Source organism: Andrographis paniculata, unplaced genomic scaffold (genome assembly GCF_009805555.1).
Source record: "Andrographis paniculata isolate CXL003 unplaced genomic scaffold, ASM980555v1 Contig62END, whole genome shotgun sequence".
NCBI lineage: Eukaryota > Viridiplantae > Streptophyta > Magnoliopsida > Lamiales > Acanthaceae > Andrographis > Andrographis paniculata.
Window position 1 is genome coordinate 7,624,511 of NW_026137598.1, and position 23,014 is coordinate 7,647,524.

Consider the following 23,014-nt stretch of genomic DNA (forward strand, 5'->3'; position numbering starts at 1 on the left):
TTAAGGATCCGGTGCTGTTCGAAAAAATCATCTTCAATCAACTTCAACAAAGCAAAGTCAGAATTGGGGATCACCACTTTAAATTTCAGTCTTTTATTTTCCAGTTTATTTTCTGTACCATACAGTGTTTAGAGATTCCTAATCTCAGGCACTAATTAATCAAGTAGGATATTTTCTATATCTTTGAATTTTACTTTATTTTTGTTGAAAAATTACATCAACAATAAGAAATACAAAATAGACAGTAAATTTTGGAATTGTATTGCATTTGCATTATACTTTAACCATCTTAAATTTTAATATTTAAAAAAATATATTTGTATAGTAAATAAATTGGATAAAACAACAATAATATCATTATGCATGGAAAATATGACTTCGTTTAGACATATATGTACTTATTTTTTACTCATTCAATTTTCAATTAATATTATTAAAAATATAATATATATATTATTCATTTATAAAAAAAAATATAATCATAAATTTTTATTTTTTATACTATTAATACGATTTTACGTACTTAACATAAAAAGAAATAAAAATTATATACTTAATTAAAACTACAAAAACATACCCATAATTTTTTAGTTCTAGAGTTATGAAAACAAAAAAAATAAAATATTGAATATAGTAAAGTTTGTCTAATTTTAGTTTGATTAGATGTTTGTTTACATAATATTTTAATATGATATTTTGTAAATAAAAATAATATATATTTATTGAAAATATACAAACTAAATAGTAGTTGTTTTAATTTAAAATCAAAATTAAAATATCATAAGTGTATTTAATATATATACATATATTTTTTTAACTACTATCAATGAATAATAAAAAGAAAATAGTACAATATAATATACTCTATACTTATGTAAACACAGGATAATAGTTAGAGATAATATTTAAATTATTATCATCATAAAGGTGGAAAGAAATTAGAAAGCAACCCATAAACTTAAATTAAATAATCTATTAATGACACTACAACAATCTTAATTAATAAGAGATACTTTTGGAGAATCCTAGGATCAATATAGGGCCCCTTCAAAATATACCAACATTATTTATTTTTCTTTTTTAAAAATAAGAAATAGGGAAAAAATCATATTTGTCTCAATATAACCAAAATTGATGAAAATTTTGGTCATAATATAATCAAAACTCATCATTTTTTTTTGTTCAAATATAACCAAATCTAATCATTTTTGTTTCAATATAATTTTTTTTTATCAATTTTAGTCTCAATATAATCAAAATTTATCATTTTTTTTTCCAATATAATCAAACTTTATCTTTTTTAGTCTCACCCCAAAAAACCGACGGAAAATGCTGACATGAAAAGAAATCAAACCTTATATTTATATTTGAAAAAAATTGCATAATCTTGCAAGTTCATGTCAGCATTTTCTGTCAGTTTGTTAACGGTGAGACACAAAAAGATAATGTTTGATTATTTTGGGACAAAAAATATAAGTTTTGTTTATATTTAGACTAAAATTGATAAAAAATTTATATTTGGATAAAAAATGATGAGTTTTGGTTATATTGGAACAAAAATTGATAAGATTTTATATTATGACCAAAATTGATAAATTTGTATATAAAAATTACTGAATTTATATATATACTGCTGTTTTATGAAATATTTACTATATATACTCCATAATTATCCTTGCATTTTTTTTTTGTGTTATTTTTCAGGGTATTTTTATGTAAAAAGATTGATTTATTTTGGTTTTATCTTTGCATTTTGTATTTACATAATACTCTATTGTAATGTTCTATAAAAAATAAACAATAGCTTTTCATCATCAGATAAAGTTATATAGGTTTGATTGGACACAAGGAGATTAAAAAATAATGATATTTAGTATTACTATAAAATAAACAAAAAAAAATAAAATAAGAATATTATAAAAAAATTATTATGCGTTTGTTTGGAGGATTGGATTGAATTTACACTATTCATCCAATTTTTTTTCCTAAAAAATATCAAATCAAACACCTATTTTTTATTTTTTATATTATACTAAAAATCAATTTTACATTAAAAACATCACATCAACACCTATTTATATCACATTATACAACTATTCAAATTTAAAATTTTTACTATTCAAATCCCAACTCAAAATCCAAACTCCCGAACAAACGCATCCTTGAGTGAATATCATGAGAATAAGAAAATAATATTTTTAGTGAATGAATGGGTTCTTTTATTTAAAACGAACCAATCAATTTTTTTTATTTTTTTTAATAAAATAGAATAATATAAGAGAATTTTCTAAATTTCACATAAATTTTTTTTTTTCAAACTAAACAAATACACCAGACTTATATATATATATTATATATTAAAAATAGTATTAATAATAAATTATTTAGGTTAATAAAACTTAGATATTTATAAGATCAGAATCGCCAGAAATCCTCTCAAATAAGATCAACCAAGAATAGCATGACTTCAAACAGTGGCGTTGTTTTCAAATTTCTAAAGGTTACTGACAGTGCCAAGAACCAAACATCATAAATTAAAATATAGTTTCATACCCACGTCACCAATTTAATACCGCTGTATATATATATATATATATATATATATATGTTCCATTAAAAATATTTGTTTCAATATTTTGTTGGTCTTTAGGATGAATTTGTACAAAAATCACAAAATGTTAGAGAAAATAAAATTAATATTTTTTTTGGGTAAAATATAAATAATAAAAATAATTCAAATACGAAAATATTTTTGAACCAAAAATAAAAAAAATAATAATATTTGTTATTTTAATTAATTAGCTCCAAATCGGGTAGAGTCTGCCCGTCCCTGAAAAATTATTAAATACCCGATTAATATTCAACTTAATACTCGTATAATTTGATTCGACCTCAAATAAATGAATTGAATCCGGATCGAATATCAGCTATACCCGTACCCATTGTTATTCCCCAAAAATTGGTTTGTCTATTTGATATATTCCAATTTTTGTATTTATTAAAAATATATTTTGAAATTGGATATTGATTAAACGTGATATATATATATATATATACAGTACGTTTTTTCCCCCCTAAAAACATCAAATCAAACACCTATTTTTTATTTTTTATATTATACTAAAAATCAATTTTACATTCAAAACATCACATCAACACATATTTATATCATATCATACAACTATTCAAATTCAAAATTTTTACTATTCAAATCCCAACTCAAAATCCAAATCCTACGCAAACACACCCTAAGTTTTAAAACGAAATAAAGAGCAATAGAATGTGCTATTATTGTGGGCCAAGTTTTTGTGCTGTTGGGTTATGGGCTCAGCCCAGCGCTGGACAGATAACAAGATTGCATATTGATAATTGCCATGTAGCTCTGTGTTCTGCTATTTTCTTTTCAATTTAAATATAAATTAAATTGCATTCATTGCTTGTGATGGAAGAGTTGGTTTTGTTTGGGTTCTGTGATATTTTTTAAAATAAAATTGAGAATTTGGATAGAAATAATTATTAGAAATTGTGAATTTTAAGACAACCACAACTGATGTTTGCAGTCGGTGGGTTCAACCGAGGGTTTATTCAAAGAGTACTTTCGATAGCGATTGCGGTTTCGACGTTATAAAATAAATAAATAAATAAATAAAAATCAGACATTAAGAATTTATTTGATTATGATTTTACATTGATTTAAAATGAAATATTGTTCTATTTTTTATTTAAATATTATTTAAACTATTAACGAATTAATTAGCTCGCGTATCAAACTCGATTTGTTTAATTTCAACTCAAAAATTATTATTTCATAAACAAGTAAAGCAGTATTTGTGATATTTTTACTAAGTCCTATATTAAATAAGTAAATATTTAAAGCAACTATAAGTCGGTGTGGAGACTAAAATAATTATTATTCATTTTTGGTGAAAAAAAAATATTAATTCATTAAAATTCATTTATGAATTAAAATTGTGCGAGTTAGTGATGAAAAGAATTATTTCATTATATTTTTACGACTACACAAGATATTGTTATTTTTATTTATTAAGGAAAAATGAAATGAAGCACTTAAAGTTTCTATAAATTTAAAAAGTGAGGCATAAAATCAATTTTGCTGTAAAATTAAAATTGTTTGAAGTGATAGAGGCGACTAATATGTGGTATTGTCCGAAAAATTATATAACGAAAGATATACTCCCTCTGTCCACCATCTATCTGTTCGTTTATTTTTTGCACATAAATTTTAGTATATTAGTATTATATTGGTACTTCTATACAAAATTTTTATAAACAAAGACATCTGCATTTGATTGTTTGCTCTTGTTTTGTAAGTTGTTTAGCGACAAAATATTGTTTTATTGTAAATTATATATATGTTTGAGAAAATATTGAGGGGTCGATAAAATCAATGCAAAGTGCACACTATCCTCAGCAAATATTAAAATTTCAATATTCGTACCGAAAAAGTCAAAATAGAGAAAACCTAACCTAATCTGTACATGGCGTCCGGCGTCGTCTCCGAACTGCCCTGAAATTGAATTCTATACACCTTTCTAATTTCTCCGTCGATTTCTTTCTTCCCCGAAGATGTCCTCCGACGTTTCACCGACGTCTCCGACGGCGCCGCTCCTCCGCTCGCGGCAGTCCTCCTCCACCTCCGCTTCGTCCCCGGTCGCCTCCCGCACATCGACGCTCTCCCTCCTCCTCTCGCGCGCCGTATCCACCACGCAGCGCCGTGGTGGCGCATCCATGTTAGTCCGCGAGACGGCGGCTCGGGAGCTAGAGGAGCGCCGCGCCGACTGGGGGTACTCCAAGCCCGTCGTTGCCCTTGACATTATGTGGAATCTCGCATTCGTGATCGTATCGGTTGTTATGCTGATTTGCACGGCGGAGGAAAACCCTAACGTACCAATTAGGGTTTGGGTGTGTGGGTATGCTCTCCAGTGCCTGGTCCATGTGGTCCTCGTTTGGGTGGAGTACAGGCGTCGGAATCCGCTGCAGGATAGGAACGCCGGAGAGGAAGTGAATCACAGTGAGAACGAAGAGGAGGGAGAGGTCGGCGGCGAGCCTTTCGGCGTCTCCGGTGGCGGATCAAGGTTAGGGAGATTTTGTTTGCTATTCAGTTATTTATATAACTGCAGTGCAATCAATAGTTCAATTTATGCACCATGTTCTCTTAGTTCAATTTTGTACATGCTGTGAGGTTATTATTACTCTTCATCACTATGAATAACTGTGTTGGAAGAAAAATTCAGGGCTTTTGAGTTTTTGGAAATATTTGGGAACAATAAAAGTGCCAAAACTTCTAAAAAAATGTCTATATGTAAACTGAGCCCGACTCTTTTCCTGAATAACTTTGGCATTTCAGTCAGGTTAAACGATGCGAATCAATCAACACAATGGTGTCGTTTATATGGTGGATAGTTGGCTTTTACTGGGTAATCACAGGCGGCGAAATTCTCCTGAGAAGCGCCCCTCGATTGTATTGGTAGGCATGCAGCCCATGCTATGTCTAATGCTTTAATTTGTGGTGATGCTTTCGGTATTTTAGCACAGAAAAGTAAATGTCAAATTCTATTTGTAGGTTGACTGTGGTTTTCTTGGCCTTTGACGTAATCTTTGCCATATTTTGTGTCGTCCTGGCGTGTTTAATTGGGATTGCTCTTTGTTGCTGCTTGCCTTGCATCATTGCTATCCTTTACGCTATTGCCGGACAGGTATGGTTTAAGGTATTCTTTTTGTTCAAATTGTTATCGAATTTGTTTTGTTTACTTGTTGGCTTTTGTAACGCAGGAAGGTGCGTCCGATGCAGATTTGAGCATACTTCCCAAGTACAGATTTCAAGTTTGCAAAGATGAGGATAGAATGGGTTGTGGGGCTGGTAGAATGATTCCTATTGAGACAAGCAGTGGGTACATGACTAATGAGCGAATTCTATCGCCTGAGGATGCTGTAAGCTCCTCGCATTCCTATTATTGCCACGTGTTTTCTTACCAACTTATTTTTACGATTGGTGACTTACGCAATATATACCAGACTAGGAAGCTTTACTGGACCCTTTATTCCATATTTCCTTATAGATGTCATTACCTGCCTTTATTCCATATTTCCTTATAGATGTCATTACCTGCCTAACTACTCACTTCTATGGTCTGAACGACAAATCTATTATGAATCTTGTCTTCGACCAACAAACGCTTTTAGTTGATACTAAGAAAAATGTGCCAACTGCCAAGATTGCTTTACTTTCCCAAAGTGAAATTTAGTTCTCTATCTCATGTTGCAGGAATGCTGTATATGTCTTTGCTCGTACGAGGACGAGACAGAACTACATGCTCTTCCTTGTAACCATCACTTTCATTCTACATGTATTGTGAAATGGCTAAAGATGAATGCAACGTGTCCGCTATGCAAGTACAACATCCTAAAGGGGAATGAACAAGTCTAAGACACAGATACAGTGAAAGGTGGCCAGTTGGCTAAAGATATTTTTGCTTCAGCTGTTTGGCTTGAATGTTCGGTCGGACCAATGCTATAGGTATATATATATATATTCTAAGTATACATATGTGGGGAATAAGATTTTAGAAGCTTCTGTAACAATATCATCATAAGATATCCTTTTGGCTATAGTTTCTCCTTTCCTTTGTGCTGTGTACATATGTTGTTATCGGCTTATCGCACCTTGTTCATTCTGGCATATGTATGAAATGTCTTGAATATGTTTATTCTATGTATAGATTCAGTTAGGTATGTGAATATTGTGAGAATCCTAGTTGAAATGTTAGTAGATGGATTAAAAGAAGCTAGATGGTGATGATGTGAAAATCATGGGAGGCCATTGTTGTATTCCTTGCTATGTGATTATTGTGATGTGTTGATAGAAGTGATATAAATCTTGGGGACTAACTTCTAGGTTCCAAGGGGACCTATTCATTTCAATATATATTTACATGTAAATTATCTTCAAAAGGCAAGAGTTTACTACACAATTTAAGGACAGGTTTGCATTAGCCATAGCAGGTAAAAGTTGCTAAATGCGCATTCGACTATAAATAAGTTGGCTGGACTTAAAACACTATAAAAATGGTAGAAATCATACTTTTAATACTGGAAAAATCATTAGAATCACAGGGTGCATATATAGGAGCATACCTCATGCCTTCCGACTTCTAACTTAATAACAACTGTAGGCGAGAAGATTCTCTCAATTGATACCCGATAGATGGCGAACAAGCTCTGTGTTTAGTGAGTGACCCGCCTGTTGATATCAAGTTTAGCAACATGTTTGACCATAAACCACAATAGTTTATTGATTTTTATGTACACAAATAATTTTATTTGTGCCTGCTTGCATCACTTGTAAAAGACCGGGTTATGATATAATCATATAAAGTAGCTAAATGGCTATTACGAATGTGGAGTGGTTGAATTTAGAAGTGAGGGTGTATGCATGAAAGTACAAACCTTATAAGCAACAATGTGAGCTACCGGAAGCCCTTGATTGCCACCTTGAGCCAAAAGGGAAACGTCACCTATAAGATCGAGGACCTTGTGTCTACATGGCTCGTCATTGTAACGCAGAGGTGGATTTAACCAGCCTCTACTCTTGCTGCAAAAGAAACAGATCATTTCACAAATGTAAGCAATTTATCACAGCACTTACAAAACACATAAAACAATTCTAAATTTGAAATATATACTTAAATAGGCATTACAGCTACATCTGTTTACATCAAGTAACTCCAGTGATTTAAACTGCAGTGTTAAAAAGTGGAGTTTTTTGAGGTAATAATGTAATGAAATCTTTGAATTTAGAAATTAAGAGAAATAATAATAATGAAAAGAGGCCAATGTCATGTAAGATGGCTTCTTGCTGAATGAACCCTCCTTCACAACCTTAATGGTTTTAATTTGATTTCTTAGGGTTAAAAGATTCATATAAGATTTAATGGACTTACTTTGAGAGTTGAGGGTCCCAATATATATATATTTGGGTATGTTAGAATATATATATATATATATGAGTTAGTGTTCCAATTGGAAAGTTAAAATATAAGATATACTGAAAACTGCAGGAGGACGACTGCCATTTGCTTTTATTGCTCACAACTAAAGCAAAGGAGGCTCTCACCTACATATCATGGCTGTTTCTGCGGATCCACCTTTAATAAGCCCTAACTTCCTCATTTCTTCTACCTGCATAGACTTAGATAAGCCAGACATAAGTTATCTACATAAACACAATATAGAGTTTGGACAATAAATAAAAGGAAATCATAATAAGCCACTAACAAAGGAGACAACCATGCAGGAGTTGGCTTATATTAGCAAAAATAGGCAAAACAGCAAAAAAAACCCCTGTGGTTTCCGAAAATTGCTGAAAACCCCTCGTGGTTCTAAAACTCCAAAAAACCTACTTGTGGTTTCCAAAATATTGCAAAAAATCACCCTCCGTTAGGATTTAACGGAGTTGTATAGCACGCGCCTGAAATGCGATTTTTGGTCCATAGTCATATATTTCTGTATAAAATTACTAAAATACCCTAATGACTACTTTTTACAACATCTTCTTCTTCCTCGTTCTTCTTCTTTCTTATTCTTCCTCATTCATTATTCTTTCTTATTCTTCTTTCTTCTCCTTCTTCCTTTTTTTTCTTCCTTGTTCTTCTTCTTTCTTACCAAACCCAGAATTACTTTCTTCTGTTTTTATCAAACCCAAAAATCTAAAAATTCAATTTGACATCAAGATTTGAAATCAATCTAAGAAGAAAAAAAGAACTTGCTGCTCGTTGCAACCGTGTACAAAAGAATTAGGGAAAAAAAATAAAGAAGAAAAAAATTGGGGAAAAATAGATAGAAAAAAAAAAAAAAAACCTCATGCCTTCTTTCTCATCTCTTTTTTCCCTTCTTTCTTTATTCTCTTTCTTTTCTTCCTTCCTTATTCCCTACTCCAGCCGCTTCCGCCCGTCATCTTCTTTCTCTTCTTATTCTTTTCGAATTCTTCATTCTTCAAAGAACAATTGGAGATGAATAAGAAGAAAAAAAAAATTGGGGGAAAAAGAAGAAAAGAAAGAGCGGGTAGAACTACTATGGCGTGAAAAAGAATTGGAGAAGAAGAAGAGAAAAATTGAGGAAAAATAAGAAAAGAAAGAAGTGGAACTATTATGGCTTGAAAAGGAATTGGAGAAGAAGAAGAGAAAAATTGAGGAAAAAGATGTGTGAAGAAGAATTTGGGGAAGAAAAGAAGATGGGAGAAAGAAGTTAGGGAGAAGAGAAGAATAAAGAAGTTGGAGAGTAGAGAAGAAGAAAGAACAGAAAGAGAGAAACCAGGGGCATAACGGTCTGATAAGGTTAAAATTTAACGCCGTCAGTGTGATTTAAAGGGGGGGCGAGTGTGCAACGTTTTACAAACCACGAGTAGGTTTTTTGGAGTTTTAGGACCACGGGGGGTTTTCAGCAGATTCGGTAAACCGGAGGGGTTTTTTGCTGTTTTGCCACAAAAATATTATACTTAAAGAGAACAAATTGTGATCTGCTTTGGTAATCAAAAGAAAATAATTAGTATATTTTGCTGCTCATGAAATTAATAGTCAATTGACATATATATATATAACAGCCAAAAAGGTGGAAGTAGCACAAATTAAAATAGGATCACCTCTTCATAAATACAGAAAGTCCTTGATGAAGCTATTTGCTCGGAGTAGAAAGAATCATCAGAAAAGGATGAAGAAAACCATTGGCGACCAATTGTGGGTACCTAGAAGACAAAAACTATGCAAGGATAAAGAGAGGGAGTATGTAAAAAGTATTGCCATTCAGCGGACAAAATCAATCATGACAATCTCAAACATAGATGTGCTTTCAACAATCTATTTCTTCATCTTCATCTAGCTTCACTCATTATACTAAAAATAAATGTTGGTGTATTTGGGAATTTAACAACAATTCAGCTATTTGAAGCCACTTATACCTGTGGGTAATCAATGCCATAGGAGATATTGACTTTTGAGCAAGGGAAAGCTGCTACGAACGAATCATTCCTGACAACACGAACAGGCTCGGTCAGATAAGGTGCTAATTTATCACAACTTTCTCCTTTATCATCTCCAGCCACCTTCAAGCCAGCCTGTTTGATTGCCTCAACCCATTCTCTTGCTGAACCGTCGAAGATAGGAACCTAGATTATGATTCATATAATGTCAAGAATGATCACATTGTTTCCTCCACTTTGATTTTATCAGTTTGAAATTAGTAACTTGGAATCACTATCAAATGAGCAGAGTACATATAGCAAACAAGTGATAACTTAAAACCCCATCCTGTGAACTCTATAATGATTGACATCAAATGAGTTGACTGGTGCCACAAAAATTCATCAAGCATAATCACTGTCATGAAAAATAATGCAACAAAACACTGTGAATTTAGAAGTTTTTCATCAATTTCATATCTTCCAACTGCCAACAAGCTAAGTAATGAAAGATCCTAAATAATTTTCAAACCATACACTATGAATGAGCGTAGGGATTTTTGGCCGACCTAAACCTGAATTTGATCAGATCAGAGTGCAAATACCAGGATTTTACCCTCTTCATAATTTTAACTTCACCTCCCTCTCCCCTCCATTGAAGCAAACACATTCTGAAAGAAATCATTTAACTAATAATGGCAGAAGAAAGCAGGAGAAATGTGATGCTTGTAATCTTGAATCAGACATGCATGGTCTGCGGTGTCTGTCATAAGTCATATAGCCACCATTAAACTAGAGAATTTAAATCTTTTACTAGTTAAAAATATCGATTTACCTCGGCAGAGCGATCACCCTCGTCGTCCCCGTCAATCTGGATGTGACAGTTATCAACACCGGAGCCCTCCAGAGCGGAGAGTAGGTGTTCAACCGTTCGAATACTGCATCCATCTTTAGAAAGCGTAGTGCAGAGAGGCGTCTCTTTCACGGCGTAATTGATTGACGCAGGAATAACTACCGATCTGAAAATAAAGTATCGTCCTAAACCTGCAGCCGCCGGCAATATTTTGACTTTGAATGTGTCACCGGAATGTAATCCCCGACCAAGCCTTTCTACGCAATTCGCTACCGTTTGCTGCAGCCTTCCCGTCTGCAATCGATATTAGAATTACCATTATTCTGTGCGGCAGGCGTTTGAGAATGGAAAGAAATGGTGTGCACATGCGTGTGATAGAGAGTTAGTTGTAAGAGTACCGATTTCCATGAGAGAACGGGAGAGGGTTTAAGAGCTTTGAATGTGGCGGCGATGCTCATTTGAAAAGTCCACTGAAGCAGCTGTTAGGGTGAACTTTTCGAACGGAGTACGGTTGCGGTCGTACTGCCAGCGTGAGACTCTTTCCAAATAAATTTTAGAAGAATTTAATCGTAATTAACGCATTATATTGTTAATTTATAAACTAATACTCCCTCCGTCCCATCCCAATACCACCGCTGCAAGTATTTTAGGAGGAGTATAATTAGTAGATAATTAAAAATATTAATAATTATTCTATAATATAAATAATTATAAATTAAGACTAAAATAACTAATTAGTTTAATTAAAATTTAAAAAAAATAAAAATTTACAAATTTAAAATGAAATTAAAATGTGTAATTATTTTTAAAAAAATAAAAGTCACACGAAAAAGAAACGGCAACGTGGACATGGTATCAGAGACGGAGGGAGTAATATTTATTATTATTACCACATTTTTATGCTGCTAATTGAATTTTTTTTTTTGGCCTTTTTTTTATGCAAAATTTAAATACTAAAGAAATATACTTATATCTATTGTTCAAAATATTATACTTATTTAATATCTATATACAGTGTAATTTTATTGACTTAACACTATTTTTTTTTATTATTATTATAACAAAGAGATAATCTCGAAGGAGAAATTAATATAATTATATTATATAAAAAAAATAAATAAAATGTAAATCTCCAGGTTGTGCACTTCAAACCTCTTCTTAGATTCGCCATTGTTTAGGGCAAATTATTAAACTTTTTTAATAATTTTAATCTCGTAATTAATTACTTTAAAATAGTTTTTGTAAATAATTTTTTTTTGCACATTTTATTTTGTATATTCAATCTTTAATTGTTTATAAACCAACTCAAAGTTTCAAGGCATTTAGGCTTTGTTTACCCAGCACACTTTCACTAGCACTATTTATTTTTACAAAAATATTATATCTAATACACTTTATTTTTTACAAAAATATCAAATTAAATACTAACCTTTTATTTTTTAAAAAAAAATTTCAAAATTTTAAAAACCTTTATTTATACAAAGCTCATGTACAATATTTGAAATTATTTACATAGATATTTCTTCAACTTTTGACATTTGACATTATTAATAGATAATGCTTCGATTAAAAATATATATACATATCATACTCTATTAATAGATCTTTGGACAATTGACATTATTAATAGATATATATACATATCATACTCTATTAATAGGTCTTTTGACAATTGACATGTTAATAGATAATGACCTAGTTAGGAACATAGTTATTTATATATGAAAAATTAGTAAGTTATTAATAATAAGATACGATATTTCATCCGTCTCAATACAATAGTCTTATTTTTTATTTTTTTTTCGGTCTCAAAACAATAGTCTTATTTCCATAAATAACAATATAACTATAAAATTATCCTTACTTTTTTATTTTTATTTTTATTACACAATTACCACTGTTTTTTACACTAATACACTCACAAAGGCAAAAAAAGTCTTTTACCCATATTTTTTTACCAATTATAAATATTTTTTAAATCTTGATCAATCCAATTAAGACTATAGTTTTGGGACGGATGAGTATTATCTTATTATTCTTTTATAGAAGTATTATTGTTATATATTAAATATTTTTAACATTATATTTCAATAAATATATACAATATAAATTTTATTTTGTAAATAATAAAAATTTATATAATATAAATAAATAAATAACTTTTAAGGTCATACTTGTAAGAAGTAAAAAATTAACATACTATTCATCCCATTTTTTTCCAAAAATATTAAATTAAATATTTATTTTTTATTTTTTATATTATACTAAAAATTAATTTGATATTCAAAACATCACATCAACACCTATTTATATCATATCATACAATTATTCAAATTCAAAATTTATACTATTCAAATCTCCAAATACAATCTCCAAACAAACACACCCTAGATATATTTAAAATAAATAAATTCGCTAATAATATTTTATGGAACGAAAAGGATCATCAGGGAGACGGAGAGAATATTATCTGTCCCTTGCAACATTTTATTTTTGGTACGTCACAAACACCTTGCAATATTTTCAAAATAGAAAATAATTAATTATATTTAATCTCTATCTCACACTTTATCCTCTACATCATCCAAATAAAAAAATAAAATATATATTTTTCTCTCCATCGCATCACTTAATTTCTAAATTATCCTATTTAATACTACCCATTTAAAAATCTGTGCCAAAAGTAAATGTTGTACCTTATTTGAGACGAAGGAAATATTTTTTTTTATATTTTATTTGTCCATAATAATTCACAATTTTAAATAAAAAATATTTTTAAAAATATAAATCAACATAATTATATAATATTAAAAATCATGAAAAAAATTTATATATTTATTTTATAGGCATGAAATGGGTAAAATAGATATTAAGTATGTTTAATTATTTTATATTTTAAAAATAGAATAAAAATTATTTTTGTCCTATTCAATATCAAAATTATTAATTTTGATTCATTCAAATAAAATTATCAATTCCCACTCAAATGAAAAAATATTATAGAATATTTGAAAAAAAATAATTGGAAATGTTTGAGAAGTAGAAAATATATTTTTATTTAAATTGTATTTAAACCCAAGAGCTAGCAAAAAAATTTGGGAGAGCCAGCAAAAGACAAGATTGCCCTCCATGATTTTGAAAATTTAGCTTAATAGGTCCGCCACCGCCAAAACCCTAATTTTTTCAAGTCCCCTCCACAACGCTCTGGAATTGTTTCTGCGCAGGATGTTCTCTGAAAATTTCGCTTCAACAGCTGTTAGTCGTCGGTACAGTTCCCCCAATTCTCGAGTGACGGCGTAAATTGGCGGTGCCATGCGCTAGCCCTAGAGGTTTTGATTCAACTGAAGACAGAACACCAAGGGTTTGTTGCCGCCGAAGGGTAAATATGGCTGCCTGGGAAAACGAGGTGGTGATGCGCGATGTCACCAATGCGGGGCTGGTTGTAAGCGACCGCATTGGGCGGGAAATTGCCGGGCAGCTCGATCTTGAAGAAGCGTTGGAAGCTTCTAGATACTCTAGTCATCCTTACACTACCCACCCGCGAGAGGTATTTCTTGAGTACATATGTAGATTTAGATGAGTTCCCCTGACGGTGTCTCGGCTTTCTTTGGCATGCTTTTTGTGCTTTCTTTTCGTGGCAGTTTTTTCTTGATTGCTGTAGGTATTAAGTACCCTGCTTAGAATATGTCTTTGGTTGGGGACTGATGAAATGTATTTGTTAAGCTTCATTTGCTAAGAATGCTTTTATATAATGGTTTTTGTAATTTATATTTCAATGGCCTTCGACAGAAAGTGCTGTGTTGAAGGAGAAAATACTGCACGTATAATACTTTTTTTCATTCAGTGGTAACTGAGGCAAGTTTACTATGAAGTTTCATTTTCCTACCTAACCTTATGTTTTTGATTTAGTTGAGTGCACTGGGAAAAACAAAAAGCGAGATAAGAACTGATGGTAGAATGTAATGCTTGTTATAGCGTTTATTCTGTGATGTGGCTGACCCTGAAATTTTCTTTGGGTTTTAATGAAGATTTTGACCGGAGAAGTTAGAGGTCATGCAAAAATTCAAATATAAGCACCATGACTGTTTGTTTGATGCTTGCCAGTGCTATTTGTGTTTCTTGACTATATTATAGCCTGCTTCAGAACCTATTAGTTATCATGTATTTCTGTATATGGTGCAGTGGCCTCCTTTAGTTGAAGTTGGGGACACATGGGAGTTGCCTCCTGTGTTGATTGAAAGGTACAATGCAGCTGGTGGAGAGGGGACAGCGCTGTGTGGAATATTTCCAGAAATACGACGGGCATGGGCATCAGTGGATAGTTCCTTGTTTCTTTGGCGATTTGACAAGTGGTAAGAGTTCTATAATTGATGTTTATTGATTGATAAATATCTCGACTCCAAAACAAGCAGCTGCGAGATGATGAAATCTTGTTTGTGCAAAGGTGGTCTTGGCCTTTTCTAATCATATATGATAATATGGTATATACAATGTTTTAAGTGCTCATAAGATGTGCCACCTCATTTTAAACGAGATTACTAATGTAGATGAATAAAATTTGTGAGCCTCATGATATTGTACAGTGTTCGGTAAAACAAGTGCATGTCTCCTTACACCGCCAAACCATAAAAAAAGAAAAGAAGAAAAAGAAATATTATTTGCATTGCACGAACTGCTTATTTTTCATAACCTTTTGATTTATTAACTTCTTAACCAAGCAGACTGTTGTTATGGTGTCTTGTTTTTGTTTAGTTTCCTTGTGCTCTCCCACTGGTCTATAGATCAAATGATTAGTTGTTTGGTGTTCATTTATTTATAATATTTATACATTACAAGTATAAAATTATTTAAATAATGCCTTCCGAATAATCTGATTTACGCCCAACTATTCATGAAATTCAAGGGTTTGGTTATTGAATTTTTTTATTTTTTATTTTTTTATATCAAACACGTATTTTATATCAAGAATTGATTTTCTATTCAAATTATCACATCAAAACAACTATTTCAATCTTTTAATATACTGCTATTTTTGAGTGATTAAACTTAACATTGCACCGTTAATATTTCATCTCATTACAACTATTTGAATTAGGGACGGACAATGCTCTGAATATACTGGAGAGGAACAAGCTATCTGTGCTGTTGGTTTGGTGAAAGCCAAACCTGGCGTCTTTGTTGAAGCTATTCAGTATCTTTTAGTTTTGGCCACTCCTGTTGAGGTTTGTTTATTTCCCCTCATTTTCTCACTATGGATGTTATATGGTAATTGTGAACAGTTGACTGGTGAGCTGTTAATATTATGGACACCGCCTTGCATACACTTCTGCAATAAATTCCTCCCTGTTCCCTTGCACCCTTGCATTCATTGCGTTGTTGCAGTTTACTGATATTGTCTATACAAGATCGGGCAAGCAGGTCTCTCATCTCTTAAACCATGTCGTGTCGAATTATTACTTATAATGTTCCAAGTTTGCTTTTGTCTTTTAGTTGATCTGCGGTAGAATATTCACATCTGACACATTGCCAATAATTTCTCTCAACTCTTAAACCATGCATGTGTCAAATTATATTATTTATTTATTTCAAATATTCAAAGTTTGCTTGTGTCTTTCAGTTGATCCTTGTTGGAGTATGCTGTTCTGGAAGTGGCGATGAATCTGATCCATATGCTGAGGTTTCACTTCAACCACTGCCAGAATATACCATTTTATCTGATGGAGTGACTATGACTTGCATTGCTTGCACTGATAGGGGTCATATATTCCTGGCTGGCCGTGATGGTCATGTTTATGAACTGCAATATACAACCGGTTCAGGTTGGCAAAAACGCTGTCGTAAAGTCTGCCTAACATCTGGTCTTGGAAGTGTTATTTCAAGGTGGTTTCACTTGGTCTTTTGTTTGACATAGAGGCTGTGGTCAGTCATCAATTGTAGTATATGGTCTGAGTTACATGATGCCTGCATTTCTATTGGCTCCTTAATGTACATCTTCTAACAGTTTGTCTCTTCATTCTTTTCAGGTGGGTTGTACCAAATGTTTTTAAATTTGGAGCTGTTGACCCTATTGTTGAAATGGTTGTTGATTCTGAGAGGCATGTGTTATACGTACGCACAGAGGATATGAAAATTCAAGTGTTCACTCTTGGGCCAAATGGGGATGGTCCACTAAAAAAGGTGGCAGAAGAGAGAAACTTGATCACTCAGAGGGACTCTAACTATGGTGGCAGACAACAAGCAGGATCAAGGCCTCCTCGACCAGTTAAATCTTCGATAGTGTGCATATCACCTTTGTCTACCTTAGAATCAAAGTGGTTGCATTTAGTTGCTGTTTTATCTGACGGGCGTAGACTGTACCTCTCAACAGCTCCATCCAGTGGAAATAGCACTGCTGTTGGAGGTTTGGGTGGGCTTGGTTCCAGTAACAGTAAACCAAATTGCTTAAAGGTTGTAACGACAAGGCCTTCTCCTCCCATAGGAGTTAGTGGAGGGCTTGCATTTGGGGCACTGTCTCTTGCTGGGCGATCTCAGAGTGATGATCTTTCTCTAAAAATTGAATCAGCACATTATTCTTCTGGAATACTTGTCCTCTCGGATTCATCTCCGTCTGCTGTCTCATCACTTTTGGTTGTGAATAAGGATCCAAGTACGCAATCTGTTTCATCTGGTGGCCTAGGGATAGGTGGAAGGGGTTTGCGCGCCCTTAGAGAATCAGTTTCATCAATTCCTGTGGAAGGGAGAATGCTATTTGTTGCAGATGTCTTACCTCTCCCTGATGCAGCATCAGTAGTGCAATCACTCTATTCTGATATAGAATTATGTGGATTACATAACTCATCGGAGTCTTGTGAGAAAAATTCCATTAAGCTGTGGGCAAGAGGAGATCTTTTCACTCAACATATATTACCAAGAAGAAAGATAGTAGTGTTTAGCACTATGGGCATGATGGAAGTTGTTTTCAACCGACCAATTGACATTCTAAGGCGATTACTAGAATCCAACTCACCAAGACCACTGCTTGAGGACTTCTTCAACCGTTTTGGTGCTGGAGAGGCTGCTGCTATGTGTTTGATGCTCGCTGCCCGGATATTATACACAGAAGCCTTCATAAGCAATGTTGTTGCTGAAAAGGCAGCTGAAGCTTTTGAGGACCCTAGAATTGTTGGAATGCCACAATTAGAAGGAAGTGGTGCATTGTCAAACACTAGAACTGCAGCAGGGGGTTTCAGCATGGGGCAGGTTGTTCAGGAGGCTGAACCAGTGTTTTCAGGTGCTCACGAGGGTCTCTGTCTGTGTGCATCAAGGTTACTTTTGCCGCTGTGGGAGCTTCCTGTCTTTATCATGAAAGGTGGCTCGGGTTCACCAGATGCTATGTCAGAAGATGGAATTATAACTTGCAGACTCTCTGGTGGAGCCATGGGTGTCCTTGAAGACAAAATCCGTTCTCTAGAAACATTTTTAAGATCTAGACGGAATCTTAGGCGTGGGCTGTATGGCTGTGTAGCTGGTCTGGGAGACATAAGTGGTTCAATTCTTGTTGGGATTGGATCAGATCTAGTATCTGGTGACAGGAGTATGGTGCGAAATTTATTTGGTTCAAACTCCAGGAATGTTGACTCTGATGAGGGTGGACCATCAAATAAAAGACAGCGGCTTCCCTACAGTCCTACTGAATTGGCTGCCATGGAGGTATGAATACTTTTGCATCACATCACGTGGGACTACAATTTGCCTAAAAAATTATTTAGTGTGCGCTTCTTTTTCTTCCTCTCTCTCTCTCTCCAGGTAAGAGCAATGGAGTGTATTAGGCAGTTGCTTCTCAGATGTGGGGAAGCCCTCTTTTTACTTCAACTTCTTTCACAACATATCGTGGCACGGTTAATTCAAAGTTTTGATGCAAATCTTAGACAAGCTACACTTCAGTTGACATTCCACCAATTAGTTTGCTCAGAAGACGGAGATCGACTTGCCACACGGCTTATATCTGCATTAATGGAGGTACTTGAAACATCTCAATTTTTGAATTTGATATAGATGCAATTGTTACCATTTAAATGGTATTCCCTTGATTGCACTTCCAGTTTACCTGATTTCTCTTCAAAATCTGATATATTGATGCTTACCTTGGTTTAGCTTGTTAGCACTCCTTTATCTATCTTTTTTCCGGTTTTTTTGTTTTTTTTTTTTTTTTTTTCACTTTCACTTTTTATCTGTTTCTACAGTATTACACTGGGCCTGATGGCAGGGGAACTGTGGATGATATCAGTAATAGATTACGAGATGGTTCTCCAAGCTATTACAAAGAAAGTGATTACAAGTTTTATGTAGCTGTAGAGTATCTTGAGAGGGCTGCTGCCACTTCAGATACAAAAGAGAGGGAAAGCCTGGCTAAAGAGGCCTTCAACAATTTAAGTAAAATCCCTGAGTCTGCTGACTTGCAGACTGTATGCAAACGATTTGAGGATTTGAGGTTTTTCAAATCAACCTGCCCTTTTGAAGTTCATATTTAAGTACGTTTGTTTGGTTAAGTTAAGCTTAACACAACTAGTAAATTGCAGATTCTATGAAGCTGTAGTTCGATTACCTCTGCAAAAGGCACAGGCAGTTGATCCGGCTGGGGATGCTTTCAACGAGCAAATAGATGCAGCTATTCGAGAATATGCCCTTTCCCGGCGTATGCAGTGTTATGAAATTGTGGCTAATGCTTTGCGATCCCTCAAAGGTGAAGTGTTGAAAAAGGAGTTTGGCTCTCCTATCAGGCCAGTTGTGCAGTCTGTCCTTGATCCTGCCTCTCGTAGAAAGTACATATGCCAGATCATTCAGCTTGGTGTTCAGTTTTCTGATAGAGTTTTCCATGAGTTTCTGTATCGAACATTGATTGACATAGGACTTGACGATGAGTTATTGGAGTATGGAGGGCCAGACTTGGTGCAATTTTTGCAAAATGCTGCAAGGGATCCTAGTCAAGAGGTCTGGGTTATTATTATTGGTTTTGTCCTTGGTTTTACTGAAAAACTTGTTGTAACTCATGTTCAGTTTCATTTAAAAGCAAAGCCAAATACTCTATTTGTGAAAATGATTCTGATTGTCTTCCTACTTCAGAAAAGTATCTTAAAGTCTTTATGGCCTCTCCCCTGTAGGTTCGAGCTGTTTCTAATATGGCATCCCCAATTTCTCCCATGGGTCATTCAAGAGTCTCTGTTTCTTCTAATCAGATAAAGTATTTTGAACTTCTGGCACGGTATTATGTTTTAAAGCGTCAGCATGTTCTCGCTGCTCAGATATTAGTGAGGCTAGCAGAAAGGCGCTCAACTGAAGCTGGAGACACATTGACTCTTGAACAAAGGTTCTACATATACCTGCTGAGATATGAATTCTTTCTACGTATATAGTTTATTCAAGTTTAAACAGTTTGTGACCTTTCAATGGCTATCAGGTGCCAATACCTGAGTAATGCTGTTCTGCAGGCAAAAAGTGCTGGTGAGACAGGTAGTCTCAGTGGTTCTGCCCAGGGTGTTATGGACAATGGACTTCTTGATTTACTTGAAGGGAAACTTGCTGTTCTACAATTTCAGATGAAGATTAAAGAGGAGTTGGAAGCTATGGCTTCAAAATTGGAATCTTCTCCTGGTGGATCGGAATCTGCTGCTAATGGACAATCCAGTGATCCCGAATCTCTTATTGATATTCAAGAAAAGGCAAAGGATCTAGCAGTGGATTTAAAGACCATCACTCAGTTGTACAATGAGTATGCTGTTCCGTTTGAACTTTGGGAGGTTAGTTACATGATATCTTATTTTGGTGCTATTAAACTTCCAAGTTATGATGGACTGCTTCTGTCTTTGGTCTAGTTTTCTTGTGAGAATTTGGCTATATTTATTTTGGTATGTCAGTTGCTTGAAGTGGAAAGAAGTCCTCATGTTTTACTTATGTTGTGCTGCATCTAGGAAGTCTTATCTTTTATACCAATTGTTATATAATCAACATCCTTTTGTGACTTTTGAATTGTTGGATATTTCATATATTCTCTTATGGACTATGTTCTTTGGTCTTCCATAACATTTGCGTCCAGCTACAGTTTAATTTTTGCAGCATATTATACAATTAGAATTAAAAAGAGGTTCATAATTTCATTTCGTCTTTCAGATATGTCTGGAAATGCTATATTTTGCAAGCTATTCTGGTGATGCTGATAGCAGTATAGTTAGAGAAATCTGGGCTAGACTTATCGATCAAGCTATTTCTAGGGGTGGAATTGCTGAGGCTTGTGCAGTGCTGAAGAGGGTTGGTTCTCATGTTTTTCCTGGAGATGGAGCTATTTTACCTTTAGATACACTCTGTCTTCATCTTGAGAAGTCTGCACAGGTAAGAGTTTTCTGCTGTTTCATACCCAAGAGCATTTGATTTTGATTGTTGAAGTTCATATCGCGCCTTTCCTGGTTGGTTTAGATTGCTTTAGAATCTAACTAATGATTGAACCTCATTGTTTGTTTGTAGGAACGAACAGTTTCTGGGGTTGAGCCTGTTGGCGATGAAGATATTGCGAGGGCTCTTCTTGCTGCTTGTAAGAGTGCCGTAGAACCTGTGCTGAATACTTATGATCAGCTGTTATCCAATGTAGCAATTGTACCATCTCCAAATCTACGGTTACGACTTCTCCGGTCAGTTCTAGCCATACTTCGTGAGTGGGCAATGTCTGTCTATGCACAGAAAATGGGCACAAGCACTGCCGGAGCTTCCCTTATTCTTGGCGGACCATTTTCGTTTACACAAACTACAACACTAAATCAAGGCGTTCGAGACAAGATCACTACTGCAGCAAATAGGCATGATCTTTATTCTCTCTGGCCCTAAATTCTTCACATGTTTACTTTTCTTTACCCAACTAATTCGAATTGACAAATATCAGGTACATGACCGAGGTCCGGAGACTACCCCTTCCACAAAATCAAACAGAGGCCGTCTACCACGGCTTCCGGGAACTCGAGGAGTCAGTACTGAGTCCTTCCTTTTCCTTTTGAAGTGCTGTAAGTCTGCTTTCTCAGGTCTGTTGTATGCATTGGTAATTCATGTACCAAAAAATAATTTATTCCTGTGTAAATGACATCATCACATATAAATTTTTCTGTATGCACAATGCTCACAGATTTGGTCATATTTGAGATTGATTAGCCTTCAATTGTTATGGTAAGTTTCAGATACTTAGCACAATAGAATTTTTATTTATTTATTTATTTTTAAGTCCCATCATAACTCAGACAGACAGGTTAGGTTGCCTTTATTTCTTCACAGGTTGATTAGTTTTTCTCATATCATATCACATGTTCTACATGATGTCCAAATTTTGACATCAATTATTTTTGTATTTTCTTGTTTTGTTTTTCACTTGTGGTTTGATGGTCAATTTTCTCTGCCTTTTGGTTTGACTTTTCATGAGATGCCCGCAAGCAAAAGAGCTTTCTTGATGCAAAGCACTGCACAAATTGTGTTTTGTGTATATAATTCTTTGTAGGAATTAATAAATTTGTTTGTGGATCTGCGTGCTGTTTAAGGCTTGAGAATATTCTGTTATTGTTTTGAGTTGAATATGCACTCTCACATAATGTAATAAATTGGATTGTTAAAGAGCAGTTTAACATTTTCCCTTTTAATTGAATGAGGTATGCTTAATTAGATCTGTTTAGCATCTAATGCATGTGTTTTTAAATGTATTTTTATACTGATTAATTTACAACAAGGTTTTAATTAAAATCATATTAAATTAAGAGTAATATGTTTACTACTTTTAATTCAAATATTCTTAACGTTTCTCCACATATATACAAGAACTAGACTCTTTTTTAATGTGTAATATATTCAACCCTTTTTATTCTATAAAGGTCTTTTTATATGAAGATTTCCAAGTATAATGACATCATTGTGCAAAACCAGGCAAATATGTATTTTAAAAATATTATACTAAAAAAAAGTTAAAAAAACACAGCAAACTCATCGTTCTTACTTTTAATTTTTCAAGTTTTTTAATAACCCGATAAAAAATTATAAATTTCCAGTGAGATTATAAGATCATTAATAAGTTTTGTATTAAAAAAATGAAAGTAAAGTTTATTTGATAATTGAATTTATGTTTTTATTACTAAATCTGTATAATTGTATAAAAAAAAAGATGTTATTTTATTTCAAAATTA

The 23,014-nt window shown here is 33.5% G+C and overlaps 3 protein-coding genes across 5 annotated transcripts; 2 read left to right on the forward strand and 1 right to left on the reverse strand.

Annotated features, from left to right (window-relative positions):
• The first annotated feature begins 4,419 nt into the window (after positions 1–4,419).
• LOC127260971 (E3 ubiquitin protein ligase RIE1) lies at positions 4,420–6,918 on the forward strand. Its single transcript, XM_051289063.1, has 5 exons — positions 4,420–5,096; positions 5,369–5,488; positions 5,585–5,717; positions 5,794–5,952; positions 6,287–6,918. Exons 1-5 carry the CDS (start codon positions 4,588–4,590, stop codon positions 6,446–6,448), a joined length of 1,083 nt encoding a protein of 360 aa, XP_051145020.1. The 5' UTR covers positions 4,420–4,587; the 3' UTR covers positions 6,449–6,918.
• Positions 6,919–6,932: 14 nt separating this feature from the next.
• Positions 6,933–11,363, reverse strand: LOC127260972 (probable UDP-3-O-acyl-N-acetylglucosamine deacetylase 1, mitochondrial). 2 transcript variants are annotated; one of them, XM_051289064.1, is made up of 7 exons: positions 11,225–11,363; positions 10,809–11,120; positions 9,974–10,180; positions 9,659–9,760; positions 8,135–8,199; positions 7,468–7,612; positions 6,933–7,261 (listed from the first exon to the last, which is right to left on the reverse strand). In XM_051289064.1, the coding sequence occupies exons 1-7, from the start codon at positions 11,282–11,284 to the stop codon at positions 7,208–7,210; spliced, it is 945 nt and encodes a 314-aa protein (XP_051145021.1). In that variant the 5' UTR covers positions 11,285–11,363; the 3' UTR covers positions 6,933–7,207. The 2 variants fall into 2 exon arrangements, with proteins under 2 accessions (XP_051145021.1, XP_051145022.1); XM_051289065.1 differs by lacking the exon at positions 11,225–11,363 and adding an exon at positions 10,590–10,644 and having other exon boundaries at positions 10,809–11,218.
• A 2,637-nt stretch (positions 11,364–14,000) lies between these two features.
• Positions 14,001–22,160, forward strand: LOC127260818 (nuclear pore complex protein NUP155). Of its 2 annotated transcripts, XM_051288771.1 has the most exons (13): positions 14,001–14,373; positions 15,009–15,178; positions 15,922–16,048; positions 16,444–16,706; positions 16,850–18,515; positions 18,612–18,824; positions 19,049–19,296; positions 19,385–19,796; positions 19,967–20,172; positions 20,263–20,602; positions 20,973–21,191; positions 21,324–21,652; positions 21,736–22,160. In XM_051288771.1, the coding sequence occupies exons 1-13, from the start codon at positions 14,212–14,214 to the stop codon at positions 21,845–21,847; spliced, it is 4,467 nt and encodes a 1,488-aa protein (XP_051144728.1). In that variant the 5' UTR covers positions 14,001–14,211; the 3' UTR covers positions 21,848–22,160. The 2 variants fall into 2 exon arrangements, with proteins under 2 accessions (XP_051144728.1, XP_051144729.1); XM_051288772.1 differs by lacking the exons at positions 14,001–14,373; positions 15,009–15,178 and having other exon boundaries at positions 15,923–16,048; positions 16,444–16,503; positions 16,581–16,706.
• Positions 22,161–23,014: the final 854 nt, after the last annotated feature.

What these genes read in the sequence shown, in the direction of transcription:
- LOC127260971 (XM_051289063.1), top strand. Translation starts at nt 4,588, where the DNA reads ATGTCCTCCGACGTTTCACCGACGTCTCCGACGGCGCCGCTCCTCCGC. An exon ending in GTCTCCGGTGGCGGATCAAG is followed by an intron (nt 5,097 to 5,368) that starts GTTAGGGAGATT and finishes TTGGCATTTCAG; the next exon opens with TCAGGTTAAACGATGCGAAT. An exon ending in AGCGCCCCTCGATTGTATTG is followed by an intron (nt 5,489 to 5,584) that starts GTAGGCATGCAG and finishes TTCTATTTGTAG; the next exon opens with GTTGACTGTGGTTTTCTTGG.
- LOC127260972 (XM_051289064.1), bottom strand. Translation starts at nt 11,284, where the DNA reads ATGAGCATCGCCGCCACATTCAAAGCTCTTAAACCCTCTCCCGTTCTC. An exon ending in GAAACAGCCATGATATGTAG is followed by an intron (nt 7,613 to 8,134) that starts GTGAGAGCCTCC and finishes TTTCTTTTGCAG; the next exon opens with CAAGAGTAGAGGCTGGTTAA. An exon ending in CTCACATTGTTGCTTATAAG is followed by an intron (nt 7,262 to 7,467) that starts GTTTGTACTTTC and finishes TGATATCAACAG; the next exon opens with GCGGGTCACTCACTAAACAC.
- LOC127260818 (XM_051288771.1), top strand. Translation starts at nt 14,212, where the DNA reads ATGGCTGCCTGGGAAAACGAGGTGGTGATGCGCGATGTCACCAATGCG. An exon ending in ACACTACCCACCCGCGAGAG is followed by an intron (nt 14,374 to 15,008) that starts GTATTTCTTGAG and finishes TATATGGTGCAG; the next exon opens with TGGCCTCCTTTAGTTGAAGT. An exon ending in CTGAATTGGCTGCCATGGAG is followed by an intron (nt 18,516 to 18,611) that starts GTATGAATACTT and finishes CTCTCTCTCCAG; the next exon opens with GTAAGAGCAATGGAGTGTAT.